The sequence below is a fragment of the Macaca nemestrina genome, chromosome 14 (genome assembly GCF_043159975.1).
Source record: "Macaca nemestrina isolate mMacNem1 chromosome 14, mMacNem.hap1, whole genome shotgun sequence".
Classification (NCBI taxonomy): domain Eukaryota; kingdom Metazoa; phylum Chordata; class Mammalia; order Primates; family Cercopithecidae; genus Macaca; species Macaca nemestrina.
Genome location: NC_092138.1, coordinates 11,848,892 through 11,865,629, shown reverse-complemented (window position 1 = coordinate 11,865,629; position 16,738 = coordinate 11,848,892). Strand labels below are relative to the sequence as shown.

Sequence of the window (16,738 nt, the reverse complement as noted above, 5' to 3'; positions counted from 1 at the left end):
ATGCTTTCAGTCAATAAACTTACAAGTCCATGTTTCCAACTATGATATTGTTTCATTTTTTTCCATCCAATTTGTGACTTTATTTCATTTCAGTAAATATTACCCATTAGATAAAAATAACCTTCCTGTTAGTAGAAATCATTGCCACATGGACAAAATCTACTTTTTCCTTTTAGAAAAACATATTACCTCCTTATTATCCCTTTGGGGCAATTAACCAAGCATGTGAGGGCACTGAGAAATTAGTTTTGGTCTTACTGAAACCAAACAGCAAAGCTTGAATCTATTTCTGACTTTCTAAACTTGTTTCTCAACCTGTTTGTCATGATCCCTTTTGAAAAACAAAGATCTCAGATTTTTCATCTCGGCACACTGACACTATACCCAAAAGATGTATCTCCTGTGGCAGGAGATATACGCAGTGTATACTGTGTTTGTACATCAACAAGTAAGTTTTTTTAAAAAAAAACCTTTATATTCTGTCATTTATATTATGAACACATTAATTATTCAAATACAAAATTATAATCATAATTTTGAAAACACAAAAACCACTAAGCAATTACGATATGATCCCCTGGGGCATATAGCTACCCTCCTCTGTAAAAAACACGTTATAGAAAACATGTTTACTGAAGTAAAATGAGCCTTGGGGCAAAGTAAACTTTTAAAGGGATCAACATGTGAAATGTGTTGAAGCTGCCCAAATATCATGATTACAATCCTTAAAATAATCATACTAAGTGACCACTTCTTAAAACAGAAACTATGAAAAACTGAAAACGAAATTGCTGAAAATAACAAAACTCATTTGGATGAAAAAGAATAAGACATTGCTGACTCTGAGGTTGTGATCTGACAAGTTGGAAAACATTACCAGGACTTCCTGCTTCCATTTCTGACGTGGTTTCTAGGCTTGTTAGGTCTTTATGAAACAGTCGTCTCACAGTTCTGCAGCCTCTTGTGTCTTGCCACCGATAACCGTCTTCATTTTCTTGAAAGGAGTCTTTTCTTTGTCGGTTTATAACAGGAATTCTAGGTCCAGGTTTGAATTCTCTCCAGTTGTCCGAATTACCAGTATGTTCATCAGACAGCCATCTCTTACTCTGATCTTTGTGGTTGTCATTCATCCAAGCAGGTTGACTGTAGATTGGGTTTTTAAATGCATATGGATTGCTGGAAACAGCACATGGTCCTTTTCTGGGGGTATTCCCATAGTTCCCTGGTGTTATCTTTTTTTTTTGAAGGCCCTTTTCCATTTTACTGCCATGGCTTTTAGCATGGTCATCTATTATTAAATAATCTTGTTGGGGGTGACCCCTTCTGAAGTCATCATCATCCATAGTCCCCCGGTCTTTAGTGCGCTTCGCGAAATAAGGTTTTGCTGTATCTCCCATGGTCTTTGACTTCAATTTTCTTACTTTGCACCTGAAAGAAGGCATTTTGGGAAAATATCAAACTATATAACAAGATATCATACAAGTATACAAAATAACACATTTATCGTACAGATGCCCAAAGCCTGTGAAACTCTTTCCCTATTTTTTTAAAATAAAAATTCTATCACATTCTTAATAATCAGTGCAATACTCTAGAGGTTGGGAGGCTTGGTCCTCTAACAGTCTTCATGAAAATTAATACTTACTATTTAGCATGAAGATTAAATCTGTGAATAAGAGAAGCTCTATAGGTTCCAGAACGGTAGCATAGTAGAGAATACTACTCAAACCAAGTATGGTCGGCTTTTCCTTCTGTAACACAGCGTTTCTCTTCAAAGAAAACCTCATCCCAAGGCAATATTATTACTAAACTACCGAAACAGTCTTTTTTTTTTTAAGTTGGTAATTACTTGCAAGTGTTATACACCGAAACTTTACGTGAACGGAGTACTACATCTTTCAACTCCAATTTTCCGTCCCTTCACCACCACTACTCTGGACAGACTGGCTTTGAGCGCTTAGGTTACGGAAGGGCTGCGCTCCCGACCAAGGTGCAGCCGTAATCAAAGGGGCTGGGTTTCCGATCAAGGGACAACTCCAGCTAACCTCCTCAATCCCCATTCTCCAACCCCAAACAAGTTTGGTTTTGTCAGGAACAGCAATTGCCTGAGGAATGACACTCCTCTTCAATCCCCATCTGACCGCTCCACCACCAATCTGCCTTAGTTTCCACCCTTTTGAGACCGACGTGGAGAAAGAGGAGGCGTCCCTGCACTCCTGGCCAAGAAGCCACCGTGGGGACCAGGAAGCAGGAAGTGACCTGCTGTCTCCATAGGGTTCCAGGGTTCCCCCGGCCAGCCAGGGGGCCAGAGCCGAATGTCTTGACCCAAATCCTATCTTCTGCGCCCGCAGTCTGACAAAAAGTGAAAACACGGACTCGAACCCGAGAGCTCAGTCTCTGCCGGCCTGGGGGTTCCTCGGTCACCCAAACTGGTGCGAGGAAGCCGGAGGGGGATGGAACCAACGTACCTCCGGGGCCAGGCCGGACCACTACTCTGGAGTCCAGGAAACCAACTGGAGAATCAGCCCGGAGGCGAGTCTGGCAGGGACGTTGGGAGAAGGCGCCCAGGAGCACTCACCACCTTCGCCGCGGTCCCCAGCCTCTTCCTATCCCGGCCGGGCTCCCTCTCCGTGTTTTCCTTCGGCCCCACTTCCGGCGCTCAGCGCTGTCTCATTGTGCGCGATTGGGAGCCGACTGTGCCCCCGCCCTAGCGCTCCGCCGCGCACACCGGAAACGCGCGCCGCGCCGCGCCCCGCCCCCCGGTGCCCTACCCACGCTCCGGCCCCGCCTCCCTGCCTGGCCCCGCCTTCCGCGCCTGGCCCCGCCTGGCCTGTCCAGTCCGGTGCCCCAGCGCACTCCCTCCAGGTATCGGGCCCGGCGTCTGGGCCCTGGGTGCGCCCCTTAGCGCGGGCGGATTACTGGCTCGCCGGATGGCCGGTTCGCCGGCGCGCGGGGACCAGGCCCGAGCTTCTTACCAGAGCAGCGCCTGCTCCTTCTCTCTCCGGGCTTCGACGCTCCTCTGGTTCCCCTCTCTGCTCCGGGCGCTGAATGCTCGGGAAAGGCGCGGGAGCCCAGACTTACGCACCCGGAGAGGGACGCGGAGCCGGCGGTCGGGCACAGCCGCCTTCCCCGCGCTCGGGGCCTCGGCTTTGCTCCAGGGTGCTCACCGGTTGCTTCCAGGGGTAGTAAAGGCTCCGAGGCCTCGTAGCGCTCTTAGTGTTTTTCTGATAAGTCGGAGTGATTAATGTTTTCGTGAATTCTTAATTGCCGACCTTGTAGAAATGCCGGCATTTAAACATGCACTGCTCACCCAGATCTCAAAGTGGTCAAGGAAAATGCTCTGCTTTTTTCTTAGGTTGTGTAAGGATTACTTTTACTTTAAAAAAAAAAAAAAAAAATCAGTACATTTCGAAGAATATGTGTAATGGCAAGGGGTGACCAGGGAGCGTTCAATTCGAATTTTTGAAGAACGCACACCTCGAACTCGGTATTGCTTTTTATTTCTTTACTGTATGACCTTCCTTGCTGTTTGCAGTGTTCTAAATGCTTTGAAAAGCATCAAGCAACTAGTGAAATTAGGGAGCGTTGGGAAAATCGAGTTTCCATTTCTCTGCTTTTTTAAAGCATGTAAATGGAAAGCTATCAGGTCCTATGGGGCAATGGCCTTAAAATAATAACACGCAAAGTACTGGCTATGCCAGTAACTGCTGTGAAGGCTTTACAAATACTAACTCCTTTATTTTATTTATTTTTGTAGGGACACGGGTCTTCTATGTTGCTCAGGCTGCTTTCCAATTCCTGGCCTCAAGCCATCCTCCCACCTTGGCCTCCCAAAGTGGTGGGATGACAGGGGTGATCCACCATACCCAGCCTTAACTTCTACAATCCTCACAACTTCAGGAAGACTCTATCATTATCCCACTTTTAAAGATGAGGACATTTAGCACTTGCAGTGAAGTAAATGGCACTGCTGCAATCCAAACCCTGAATATGAGGCTGTTATTAACCATGTGGCTATATTAAAAGTGATGTAAAACACATTCCTACAACTTTTATATAATTCCTTACTTAGATATTTTGATTCTGAAAATACATGAGGATCAAACTGATAATCTCTTCAACAGGCAGACAGTGGCCTTGAAAATATAGAGTCTAAAAGGGAGTATGATGAAGCATGATTACATTAATTCTGAGACAGCAGCGTCACCACGCCCCACCCAAACCAGTAATTCCTGTACAAAAGAACTGGTTTAGAAATCTGCCTCCACCTACAGTTCTAGAGTAGCAGTAGAGGACACATCTTAAGGATTTGAATACATTTTTTTTTTTTTTGAGATGGAGTGTCACTCTGTTGCCCAGGCTGGAGGGCAGTGGCGTGATCTCCACTCACTGCAACCTCCGCCTCCACCTAGAGTTCTAGAGTAGCAGCAGAGGATACATCTTTCTAAGGATTTAAATTTTTTTTTTTTTTTTTTTTTTGAGACAGAGTCTTACTGTGTTGCCCAGGCTGGTCTGCAGTGGTGCGATCTTGGCTCTCTCTATCCTCTGCCTCCCAGGTTCAAGTGATTATCCTGCCCCAGCCTCCCTAGTAGCTGAGATTGCAGACATGCACCACCATGCCTGGTTAATTTTTGTATTTTTAGTAGAGAGGGGGGTATCACCGTGTTGGCCAGGCTGGTCTTGAACTCCTGACCTCAAGCGATCCACCTGCCTCGGCCTCCCAAAGTGCTGGGATTACAGGTGTAAGCCACCACGCCTGGTTGGATTTAAAATATTTTTGCTGGGCACTTTGGCTCCTGCTTGTAGTCCCAGCAACCTTGGAGGCTGAGGTAGGAGGATACCTTAAGCCTAAGAATTGGAGGCTGCAGTGAACTGTGATGGTGCCACCACACTCCAGGCTTGGGAACAGGGCAATACCCTGTCTCTCTCAAAAATAAATTTAAAAAATAAAATGTTTTAAATTTGCATTTTCTTCAACGTCTTTCCCAAAGCCCAACTTCTTTTATTCTAATAGTTGCTTTTAAGATTCATCTTGAGGACAAATCAGGCTCTCTAAAATAAGATGCAGTACTAATCAAAATATACTGACAACAGAATATACCTTTTTCTGTCCATATTATGCTGTAATGGATATTTAAGTTGTTCCTAGGAATCCCTACAATCTGGTTGGAAATTTTGGTTTGATTTTTCTTTGGATGTCACTGGAAGGATTAATGAGTTTCTCAGAATCTTTGTGGTGATTGCTTCACGGTCTTGACATATTTCCAACAACCTGGAGCGGAAATGTGAGGGCAAAGGCTGCTATATACTGTTAAGCTATGCTCAGAGGACATTAATACTGCCTCATATGTTACAATATATTTTCTATCTTGAGCTTAACATTGTAATACATCTTGAAATTCTTGTGATTCTATCTTGAAATTAACATTGTAATACATGTACTACATCTTGACATTCTTCTAATTCTGTCTTGAAATTAACATTGTAGTACATGTGATACATCTTGACATTCTTGTAATTCTATCTTGAAATTTACATTGTAATACATGTAATACATCTTGATATTCTTGTGATTCTATCTTGAAATTAACATTGTAATACATGTAATACATCTTGAAATTCTTGTGATTCTATGTTGAAATTAACATTGTAATACATGTAATACATCTTGACATTCTTGTAATTCTATCTTGAAATTAACATTGTAGTACATCTTGACAAGTCAACTTTTAACAAACCCAGTGCTTTTTTTCTGTGCAGCCATGGAGTCAGAAATACAGGAATTATATTCACAGTTTTATCAGCCGAATTTTTTCACCAGTGGTTTGTTTTCTTTGGTTTGGTTTGGTTTGGTTTGGTTTTCCGTTTTTAGAGCTCTAATGCTTAAATGCCAGTGGTTTTTATCCACGTTGTTAGCAAGTTATGTTGGTTCCTCCTTCAAATCTGTCCGGAGTCCAGTAACTTATCACCACTTTCTCTGCTTCCGGCCAGATGCTCACCACTATCACTTGCTTCCACATTGTCCTCCAATCTACTCTTTTTTTTTTTCTGAGATGGAGTTTCACTCTTGTTGCCCAGGATGGAGTGCAATGGCATGATCTCGACTCACCACAACCTCCGCCTCCTGGGTTCGAGCGATTCTCCCACCTCAGTCCCCCGAGTAGCTGGGATTACAAGCATGAGCCACCACACCCAGCTAATTTTGTATTTTTAGTAGAGATGGGGTTTCTCCATGTTGGTCAGGCTGGTCTTGAACTCCCAACCTCAGGTGATGCACTTGCCTCGGCCTTCCAAAGTGCTGGGATTACAGGCGTGAGCCACTGTGCCTGGCTCCTTCAATCCACTCTTGACACAGTAGCCAGAAAATGCATGTTAAAAGCCAGACTGAGCTCCCCCTCAAAACACTTCACTGGCTCCCAACTTCTCTGGTAGCAAAAACCAAAGTCCTTCAATGGCTCAAGGCCTTTCCCTTTACCTACTGATCTCAGCCCTTATTCCTCTTACCCCAGTGGTATAATATAAAATATATTTGGCCTTTGTCCCCAGTTTCTGTCATAGAGCTCTTAAAATCCTTGAAATTTCCTGAGTGATAGAAGTGTCTTTCCGTGTTCATAATGAGCCCCTAAACTCCTGAGTTTATGCTAATGAGATGATTTAGGGTGGGGGCCCTACATAGCCTCAGCATGGGGGCTAATCACCAGAAAGACCAAGTGATTGGAGGAATAGAGGGTTAGAACTTTGAGCTTCACCCACTGACCTCTGTGAAGGGGAGGAGAGGGCGGGAGATCAAGCTCTCTAAGTAGTCTTGAACAAAAGGATTTGATGAGAGTGTCCCTATAGTTGAACACATGTAGGTGCTGGACATTGGCTCACCTAGAGAGGGCATGGAAGCTCTGTGCCCTGCCCTCCAACCTTGCCCTGTGTACCTCTTCATCTGGCTGTTCATCTGTATACCTTATAATATCATTTATAATAAATCGGTAAACGTGTTTTCCTGAGTTCTCTGGGCTACTGGGGACACGGGAACCTCAGAAACCCGTTAGTCAGAAGTATGGGTGGCTTTGACTCATGATTGCTATCTGAAGTGGGGGCAAACTTGTAGGGCTGAGCCCTCACCTGTGGGATCTGACACTATTGCCAGGTGGATAGAATTGAAATGAATTATAGGACACCAAGTTGATATAATTGCTTCTGTAAAGGCAGAAGGAAATTTATACCCTCAGAAGTTTTGATGGTTTGAATCTATAAAACAAACTGACAATAGATTAACAGGAGAAAAGACATATCGATTTATCAACTTGCAAGCTAGCGAGAGGCAAACAAAGTATGAAACTCAAAGAAGGGCCAAATGGCTGAAGCTTAAATAGGACCCTGAGCTACAGAAAGAAACCGGGGCCTCTGATGGGGAGGTGGTGACCAAAGTCATTGAAAGGTGATGGTAGAGTAAGTGTGTGGCAAGCAAAAGTTTTCTTCTTATACAGATAAAAAGTCTTTCCGACTAGAAAAATGGTTTTAAAAAATAGGTGAAAAGTCTGTCCAATCAGATGTGGTGGCTCACACCTATAACCCCAATACTTTGGGAGGCTGAGGCCTGAGGATTACTTGAGCCCAAGAATTTGAGACCTGTCTGGGCAACATGGCAAAACCCCATCTCTACAAAAAATCTAAAAGGTTAACCAGGCGTGGTGGCACACACCTGTAGTCCTAGCTACTCGGCAGACTGAGGTGGGAGGATCACCTGAACCCAGGGAGGTTGAGGCTGCAGTGAGCTGTGATTGCATTACTGTTCTCCAGCCTGGGCAACAAAGTGAGACTCTGTCTAGAAAAAAAACAAACAACAACAACAACGAAAAAACCTGTCCAGGTACATTGTCCTGGGCTCTCCTGAGACACAAGTTCATCTTCTCTAGTTAGTGTAGATTCCAAGGAGGGGGTCTAAGACAATTGCATTTCTTCTGCAGAAACTTCCCTTAATCAGATAGAGGAAGTTTAGAGAAAGTCCCTCCCTGCCTGTAGATGGGTGAGGGTGGTGGGGTGAGGCAAGAGAAAATCAGACAGTCCTTGGTTCTGAGATTTATTTCTAAGCCCTTTCAATTTCCCCCTTAAAAGTACTCAGCCATGCCAAAGTGCCACAACTTGGGGCATTATTTTCTAAGCTCCAATACTTGGTATGTGGGGAAATCACCAACTTCCACTTATCTGGTCACAGAAATGTGCTGCATTGAATGTGAGAATAGAGTGAAAACTATTTTTTTCATTACACTCCCTCCCATACACGCACATTGCACCCTGGCTATGCTAGCCTTGCAATTCTTCCATCACAAAGCCTCAGGGCCTTTGCCCTGGGTGTTCCCTCAGCCTAAAACAGGTTCTCTTAGATGTCTATATTGGTCACTTCCTCTTTCCTTTCATGTCTTTGCTGAAAGGTCACATTCTCAAGGCAGCCTATTCTGACTACCGATTTATTTATGTATGTATTTATTTTATTTATTTATCTTTTTGAGACGGAGTCTCACTCTGTTGCCCAGGCTGGAGTGCAGTGGTGTGATCTCAGCTCACTGCAACCTCCACCTCCCAGGTTCAAGCGATTCTCGTGCCTCAGCCTCCTGAGTAGCTGGGATTACAGGTGCCCATCACTACACCCAGCTAATTTTTTTGAATTTTTAGTAGAGATGGGGTTTCTCCATGTTGGCCAGGCTGGTCTTGTACTCCCGAACTCAGGTGATCCGCCCACCTCTGCCTCCCAAAGTTCTGGAATTATAAGTGTGAGCCACCACACCCAGCCCTGTCCACCCATTTAAATTGTAATCTAACATTTTACCTGGTGTATTTTTTTGTCTTGTAAAAAGAATTCAAAATCTAAACTGTTGGAACTTTAAATTTTTTGGACCTTAAAGGAACGTGCTTATGGAGCCTGAGTCACTTGACAGGCAGCTGTAACCTAAGCAGCTATAACCCAGGCAGCTGTAGCCTTTGTTTCTCTCATCATAGATTAACCTTCTTCTTTATCTATATGGTTTTGTAAAATGTTGTAAGTGACTAATGGGCTCCAGAGAAGACCCCTTTCCTCTTGACTGTTGATCTTCATTATAGATTACCTTTCCTCTTAACTCTCTCACACTAAGGCTTATGACTAGCACATTGTCTAAGAAGGAACGTTAAATATACTCTTAAGTTGGGAAGAAAATGAAAACAAGCTGTATGGAAAGGAAAACAAATCATAACTAATTTATAACCCATAAATCAGCCTTCTATGGAAAATTTTGCCGGCACAGTGGCTTCTAGGCTGGGCATGGTGGTTTACCCTATAATCCCAGCACTTTGGAAGGTCAAGGTGGGAGGATTTCTTGAGCCCAGGAATTTGAGACCAGCTTTGGTAACATAGTGATGTTATATATAAAGTTTCGGTGCCACAAAAGAAATAGCACTCGAATAAAAATTTTCTTTTTGATTCTCAGGAAGGCAAGGTACTTCTATAGAAGGGTGTGCCCTTACAGATGGAGCAATGGTGAGTGCACACTTGGACAGGGGAGGGGAAGGAATTCTTATCCCTGACGCACGTGGCCCCTGCTGCTGTGTCGTTCCCTTATTGGCTAGGGTTAGACCGCACAGGCTAAACTAATTCTGAGTGGCTAATTTAAAGAGAGTGATGGGGTGAGGGGTTTGATGGGAAAAATGGTTACGACAGAGCAGGTAATTGGAATGAGTCAGGGTGGAGTAAGTAATCAAAAAAGGTTGCTATATGAGGAAGTTAAGTTTAAAAGTAGAAGGCAAATAATTGAACATACTGACATATTGATTCTTTGAAAAGAAATTTAGGACCCATATCTAACAACCCCTCCCCTTGTATTTCCTTACAGCTTTCTTTTCAAACTTTTTTTAGCATGCCTTGGCTTAGTTGTTTTGCTTGATTTTCCAAAAGAAGAAGCTTCTCTGGATAAGGTGGAGGACAGTTAAGGGAGGTTTTATTAAGTGCCATTTTTATGAGCCTCTGCATCAACCCACCGATGCATGGTATGACACAGCACCCAACAAGAGTAAGTACACCTATTATGGCTGCGAGGGAAGTAAGAATTTAGACTATTATTGCTTTCCATTTACCAAACCACTTTTCTAGCCATCCTGTAAAGGGATCATTTACCCCTGAGTTGCTGGCTAACTCATTGGATAGAGCAATCAGACCTTACAATGCCTTTGTTATACTTCCATTGGGGCAGTGTTGTTTGGGATGAAGGTGCAACATTGAGTTTTAATCATGATGCAAACTCCTTCTCTTTCTGTTAATATCATGTCTAAGGCTAGCCTATTTTCCCAAGCCATCTGGCTAGTATCCTCTAATTGTTCAGCTATTCCTTTAACAACATCTCTAGTGTAGTTAATAAATCGCTGTTGGTTGTAGTAGATGTAGTTTATCCAATCTACATTTTTATTGTCACCTACCAAAATATTGACTCGAATCCTGCAGCTATTTGATTTCAGGCTTTAAATTGATCTGGTATTCCCCCATGGGACTCTAATTGTGTCTAAATAAACATGAGAGTTGAAAGACCCATAAGGGGCTTCCCTCGCTTTACGATGTCTTATTTTTCCTTCCTCTGGTTGATGAAATGCCTTGGCAAAAGGGATAGCCAATTGAACTAAAGCACAAATGCCTCTTCAGTTAATGGCAGAGTGTCCAGTAAAGGTCCATCACAATACCACCACACATCTGCTTGGGGATGAATAAGGGCTGACTGATTGATAAGCTCTTGAAAATTCTTAAGCTCACTGCATCCCTTCAGGTCTCCAAGGAATGCTAAGTTTCCTCCCTGTCGTGAGAGACATGAAGTGAACTTAGTGTTGGGAGATGGAAGCTGGATGGCCCTTGGGGGCTGACCCGCAGGGTGCCAGACTTTGGGGTATAGCAGAGAGAGAGCTTGGCACAACTTATTACTCCAGGCTGTAGAATCCTGGAAAAGAGCTACCATGCAGCCTACACATGGTCGACTGGAGGATTATCCTAGTGGAAAGGGGACAGTCTGGGCCTCTGGCCTGCTGTGTGCACAAGCATAACAATTGCTTTTGTTTAATGTGTGGACGGAATATTTGATCCAGTCCAACCAGGCATTTGCATCTTGGTATCCTGTCTTAATTGCCAAAGTTTGTTTTAAGTGTTTAACTTTTATGATCCTCTAGTAAAATGAATGCATGGTTTTAGGAAATTACAAAAACCAGTTGGGGCAGTCCATCCTTGCTCTTTAGTGGTCCACAGAACGTTGGACCAACTATGGCATGAAAGCTCTACATCGGGGGGCAAGATTCCTGGTTGGCACTGGGGTCTTTATTGAAATCTCCCCAGATTAAATGGTCCCAATTTACTAAGGCCCAGTCTGGGGAGAGTCAGGAGAGACAGAGGTACTTTTCTGAAGTAGAGAGCTGTCTTTGACTTGGCAAGTCCCCACAAGGTATAACAAAGCAAGTATCAAATGCAATAGTTTGAGGCAAAATTGACTTGCTTATGTTATAACTAGATGGTCAGCAATAGAGCGAGGAAAGAAGCAAGAGTATTTGAATAGATGAAAGGGAGTTAAATTGTTCTTAGCTTTAGTTTGGTAGGGTTTTCCCCTGGGACCATGGCCCACGACTCTAGAGGGGGTTTGGCGCTTTGTTTTTCCTTTTTCTTTTCTTTTTTTTGAGACAGAGTCTCGCTCTGTTGCCCAGGCTACAGTGCAGTGGCGGGAACTTGGCTCACTGCAAGCTCCGCCTGCAGGGTTCACACCATTCCCCTGCCTCAGCCTCCCAAGTAGCCGGGACTACAGGCACCCACCACCACACCTGGCTAATTTTTTTTTTTTTTTTTGTATTTTTAGTAGAGATGGGGTTTTACCGTGTTAGCCAGGATGGTCTTGATCTCCTGACCTTGTGATCTGCCCACCTTGGCCTCCCAAAGTGCTGGGATTACAGGCATGAGCCCAGCCAGGGCTTTCTTGACTCGGGTGTAATGTGTCATCCTCTTTCTGCTGTACGAACGGCAGTCTCCGTGGTTAGCAGCACAAGGTAGGGTCCTTCCCAGGTGGCTCGAGTTTTCCTTCTTTCCACCCTTTGATGAGAACGTGATCCTCAGGCTGGTGCTGGTTTACCGGAGATTCTAGGAGTGGTACCTGTGCTAAAAGACTTTAGTTTTGAGGGAAAGGAAAGTGGAAGATAAACCAAGTAAATGATTTCTAAGAAATTCATCTTTTGGTTTAAATGTAGGGATATCAGCAGTGGACTTTATAGCCCTTGGTGCCTTCTTACTGAGAAATTTCCTTTAGCACCTATTTGTATTAGTTTTTAGACCAAAGAAAGTCAAACACCATTTTATATTTGATAACGCTTCCTGTATGATTTTTATACCTGATAAGCTAAATTTCGACTTTGTATTAGTATGTTATTAATGTTACAATCAATTTTAATAAAATCATGTAGACATATTTATCTAATTTTAACATCTAACCATAAGGTAAGATTTTTATAGACTCTTTTTAACCTTTTATAATTTTTGTTAAAGAGCAGGTTAGTGCTTTAAGAAAAATCTATTGTGCTTTTATTTTAATGTCCAGTTCACAGAAAAACTGGATGATACCCTTTTAACTTTAGCCAATATGTTTACACACAGAATTTCCTTTATAATTAACATTTTAAAACTTGCTTAAACCTTCAAAACAAAGTTTTTTTTTTAACCTTTTAATGTAGGTAAAAATCCACATTCTTATGCCTCCTTATAATCCTTTTACTAAAAGTATATTTTACTTTCCTTATACACCTTGCATATAAACTGTTTCTTCAATAGTTTTATATTCAGGAGTCCTAATTACTGTTACATTATACAACATTTCTTGCATAAATTCCCTTTTATAACACACTTTTTTTTTCACGACTTTCACAGACAATTCGTTGACATGCCTCAACTTTCTGACTTGTTGCAAATGTCCCTTTCTTTAAACAACCAGTTAATTTATTTTAGGACAAGAATGTACCATATAACATTCTTTTTATGTAAATTCTCCTCCCACCCTCCCTCCTTTTTTTTCCCCAAAGATGATAACCATTCTTTTCCAAAGCAAACTTCCTTCATGTCTGTGGACTAGACTGCCTAAGGCCATAAGATTAGAAGTTAGGATAATACATGTTACACTGTTAACTTTTAGCAAACTTTACTTTTGTTGAAAACCTTGTAAGTTTGGGATTTCAATTATCCTTTGCTATTAATAAGACCTTGTTTAGTCCAAATTAACTCAGAATTGGTATAGATGGTTCCTTCATGGTTCTGTAAGTACTTTAAGGCTTGGCTGAGTGCAAACAGCTCACACATTTGAGCAGACCAAGTGTTGGGCAATTTTCCTGGCTCTATTTCTACAGGAGTTTCTCCATCAATCACTGAATACCCATTGTGTCTTTTTCCCTCAATCACCCGGAGGAACCATCTATGAATAAGTGCCATCCAGTCTGGAAGGGGGTGTCTCCTGGGTCTGGTCAAACCTTTGTATGGTAATCAATGAAATCTAAACATGTATGTTCCTTCCTTAGATTTGGATTTCTTGTCAGGAAACTTGCTAGGTTGAGTGAATTATCAGTGGTCAATGTTAAATCATCCTTTTCTAACAGAATGGCCTCATACTTAAAGATTCTGGCGTCAGTAAGCCATCTCCCTGCTCTTTGGTTTAAGATAGTTCTAACTTGGTGCGACTTGCTTACTGTCAATTTTCCTCCAAAGGTTAACTTTCTGCTTTCCTTGACTAGTATTGCTGTAGCCGCGATGCATTGAGGCCATCCATAAGTGACTGGGCCTGAGACCTTTGATAGGAAGGCTACGGGCTGCTGGCAGCCTCCGTGTTCTTGAGTCAGCCCTCCTAAAGCTACCCCACTGTCCACATTAACAGAAATGTAGAATGGCTTTTCTAGGGAGGGTAAGGCTAAAACAGGGGCAGTTATGAGCCTTTCCTTCAGCTTCTTGACTTGATCACCTTCCTCAGAAGTCCACGGGAGATGGTTAGGCTTCTCCTGGGCAAGTTTTTGATATAACAGTTTACTGTGCAGTGCATATGAGTCAATCCATAAGCGACAGTATCCGACTAACTCTAAAAAGTTCCCGAGTTCTTGTTTAGTCAAGGGTAAGGACACGATTCCCTCGATTCATTCAGGCCATATTCTTCACTTGCCTGCACTTATTAAGTGGCCTAAATATTTAACTTCGGGCTCTACATACTGAAGCTTTCTTTTTGAGACTCGTAGCCTCTCAAACTGCAGATGGTTAAGAATATGCGTAGAGAAGTCAGTTACCTTCTCTGTATCTTCATCAGATATGAGAATGTCGTCCATGTACTGAAGAAGGTATATTTGTTCTGGAAGGCATATTTGTTCTGGGATGACAACTTTTTCTAGTACTTGTTCTAAAATGTGGCCGAAAAGATTAGGGGAGTCTGTGAACCCTTGGGGTAAGACTGTCCATCGATATTGTTGTTTCCGCCCTGAGTGGGGATCCTCCCACTCAAAAGCAAATATATCTCAGCTATCTTCAGTGAGGGAACATGCCCAAAAAGCATCCTTCAAATCTATTACAGTAAACCATTGATGATTATATGGACTGGCAGTATTGGGGTGTTATAAGGGGACATACAGGGCTCGAGAAGCCCATCCTTAATAAGCCCTTTGATTATAGGTTTTAACCCTATCCTACCTTCTAGGGGAATAGGGTATTGCTTCCTTCTTACTACTTCTCCCAGGATTTTTAGCTTGATGTGGATCAGAGGGACTTGGAGTTCCCCTCGGTTTTCTTCTTCGGACCAGATATTAGGATTAATATATCTTTCATCTGTAGTGGTGAGTAGGTTTAATGAGGTGAGGAATCCTCTTGGGCTGACTTGTAGACCTATGCCTAACTTTAACATTAAATTCCTCCCCAGTAAATTAGTTCCTGCTTCAGGGATTAATAAGAACTGAATATAAGCTAACGATCCTGGTATCTAACTTCTGTGCTTTCTAAAATTTTTGCTCTAAATCCTTCCCCTTTTACCCCAGAGACTAAAAGTTCCTCTGAGGAGGAGACAACATTAGATGGGAGGGAAACAAACAGAGGAGCAGGCAGTCCCTGAGTTGACTAAAAAGGTGATAAGCTGGCTTTGGATCCGTTTCCATCGGTCCTTACAGCCACTCCTCAGACCCCAGCAGCAAAGATGATGAAGCAGATCGAGAGCAAGGCTGCTTTTCAGGAAGCCTTGAACACCACAGGTGATAAACTTGTAGTAGTTGACTTCTCAGCCACGTGGTGTGGGCCTTGCAAAATGATCAAGCCTTTCTTTCATTCCCTCTCTGAAAAGTATTCCAATGTGGTATTCCTTGAAGTAGATGTGGATGACTGTCAGGATGTTGCTTCAGAGTGTGAAGTCAAATGCATGCCAACATTCCAGTTTTTTAAGAAGGGACAAAAGGTGGGTGAATTTTCTGGAGCCAATAAGGAAAAGCTTGAAGCCACCATTAATGAATTAGTCTAATCATGTTTTCTGAAAACATAACCAGCCATTGGCTATTTAAAACTTGTAATTTTTTTAATTTACAAAAATATAAAATATGAAGACATAAACCCAGTTGCCATCTGCGTGACAATAAAACATTCATTCTAAAAAAAAAAAAAAAAAAAAGGGTGCTAAGCTCATATTTAGATCCAACCTCAAAATTTATCAAGGGCTCCTGGTGGGACTCAAGATAAAAGAGAGAGCCTCTGAACCCCTTATTCTTCCTTGAAAGTCATGAGTGGAAGGGCTTCTTTTTCCTTTCTTAGTTTAGGACATCCTCATTTGAAGTGGCCTGTTCTTCCACATCTATAGCACCTATCTTGTCCTTCCTCCCTCTTAGTTCTGGGATTCCTTAACCCTGCTCCTCCATACTCTTTAGGGGGTCTGGATGAGGACCTTGGTCCTCCAGATGGAGGCTGGGGTCCTTTTAGAGAGGGGTCTTTAGGTTGCGAGGGAACAGGCTGGTGGGATGGTAATCCCAGTCAGGGTTATAAGGAGGAAGGATAACGTGAGTAGTGGGGGAATTGGAATGGGATCTGAGGTGGCAGCACTGTTTGAGGGGAACGATTGGGGACACTGACTGGGGCACACTGAGTCTAGGGGATCCCATGCACTGGAGTCTTTAGGCATGACAGCTGGTTCCTCTGACTTTTCATTTTGAGGTGCTAGATTTGGTTCTTCCCAATTTAAGGGAAAAAGGAGGGCTGGTCCTTGCCTCCAACAAAGGGCATAGCCTAGTTCTTCTTGAGACACTGGACCTTTATCATTAACATATCGGATTAGAAGCTGACACGTTACATCCTCATTCGACCCAAACTTTGGCCAGAAGATTGAGGGTTTGAAGATGGGTCCCTGAGTCCAAATAAGACAGCAATATTTTATCATTTGTTGCTTTTTTCTATATTCAGTCCTTTCATTATCCTTCCAGTGTTTTAGCATGAGACCTAGGGGGCTATCTGGGGGGCTATCTTTGTTACCATCTTTATCCCCTTTGCTCCCTGTCTTGCTTGGGGTATTTCTCATCTTGATGGTTTTGAGGTAAGGTTCAAGTTTCAATTTCCCTTGCTGGAAATTTTTCAGCTTGTGGGGTGAGGCTCAATTTCCCCCACTGGCAATTTCTTGCCTTTTGGGATGAGGCTCACTTTCACCACTGGAAATTTCTTGCCTTTTGTACTACTGGAGGTTCGTGTGAGGTTCAATCCCCC

The 16,738-nt window shown here is 42.8% G+C and overlaps 1 protein-coding gene and 1 pseudogene across 6 annotated transcripts in view; one reads left to right on the top strand and one right to left on the bottom strand.

Moving 5' to 3' along the window:
• Positions 1-2,704, bottom strand: part of TUT7 (terminal uridylyl transferase 7) — a 66,438-nt gene extending 63,734 nt beyond the window's left edge. For 3 of the 6 annotated variants that reach the window (XM_011771101.3, XM_071077596.1, XM_011771102.3), the window contains exons 1-2: positions 2,469-2,604; positions 878-1,428 (exon numbers count right to left, since the gene is read on the bottom strand). In XM_011771101.3, the coding sequence (XP_011769403.2) occupies positions 878-1,397 (520 nt within the window). In that variant the 5' untranslated portion in view covers positions 1,398-1,428; positions 2,469-2,604. Of the gene's footprint in view, positions 1-877; positions 1,429-1,645; positions 2,370-2,468 lie in introns of those variants that run through there. The other 3 variants (XM_071077594.1, XM_011771103.3, XM_071077595.1) reach the window with 2 other exon arrangements.
• Positions 2,705-15,178: 12,474 nt separating this feature from the next.
• LOC105498769 (thioredoxin pseudogene) lies at positions 15,179-15,601 on the top strand (annotated as a pseudogene).
• Positions 15,602-16,738: the final 1,137 nt, after the last annotated feature.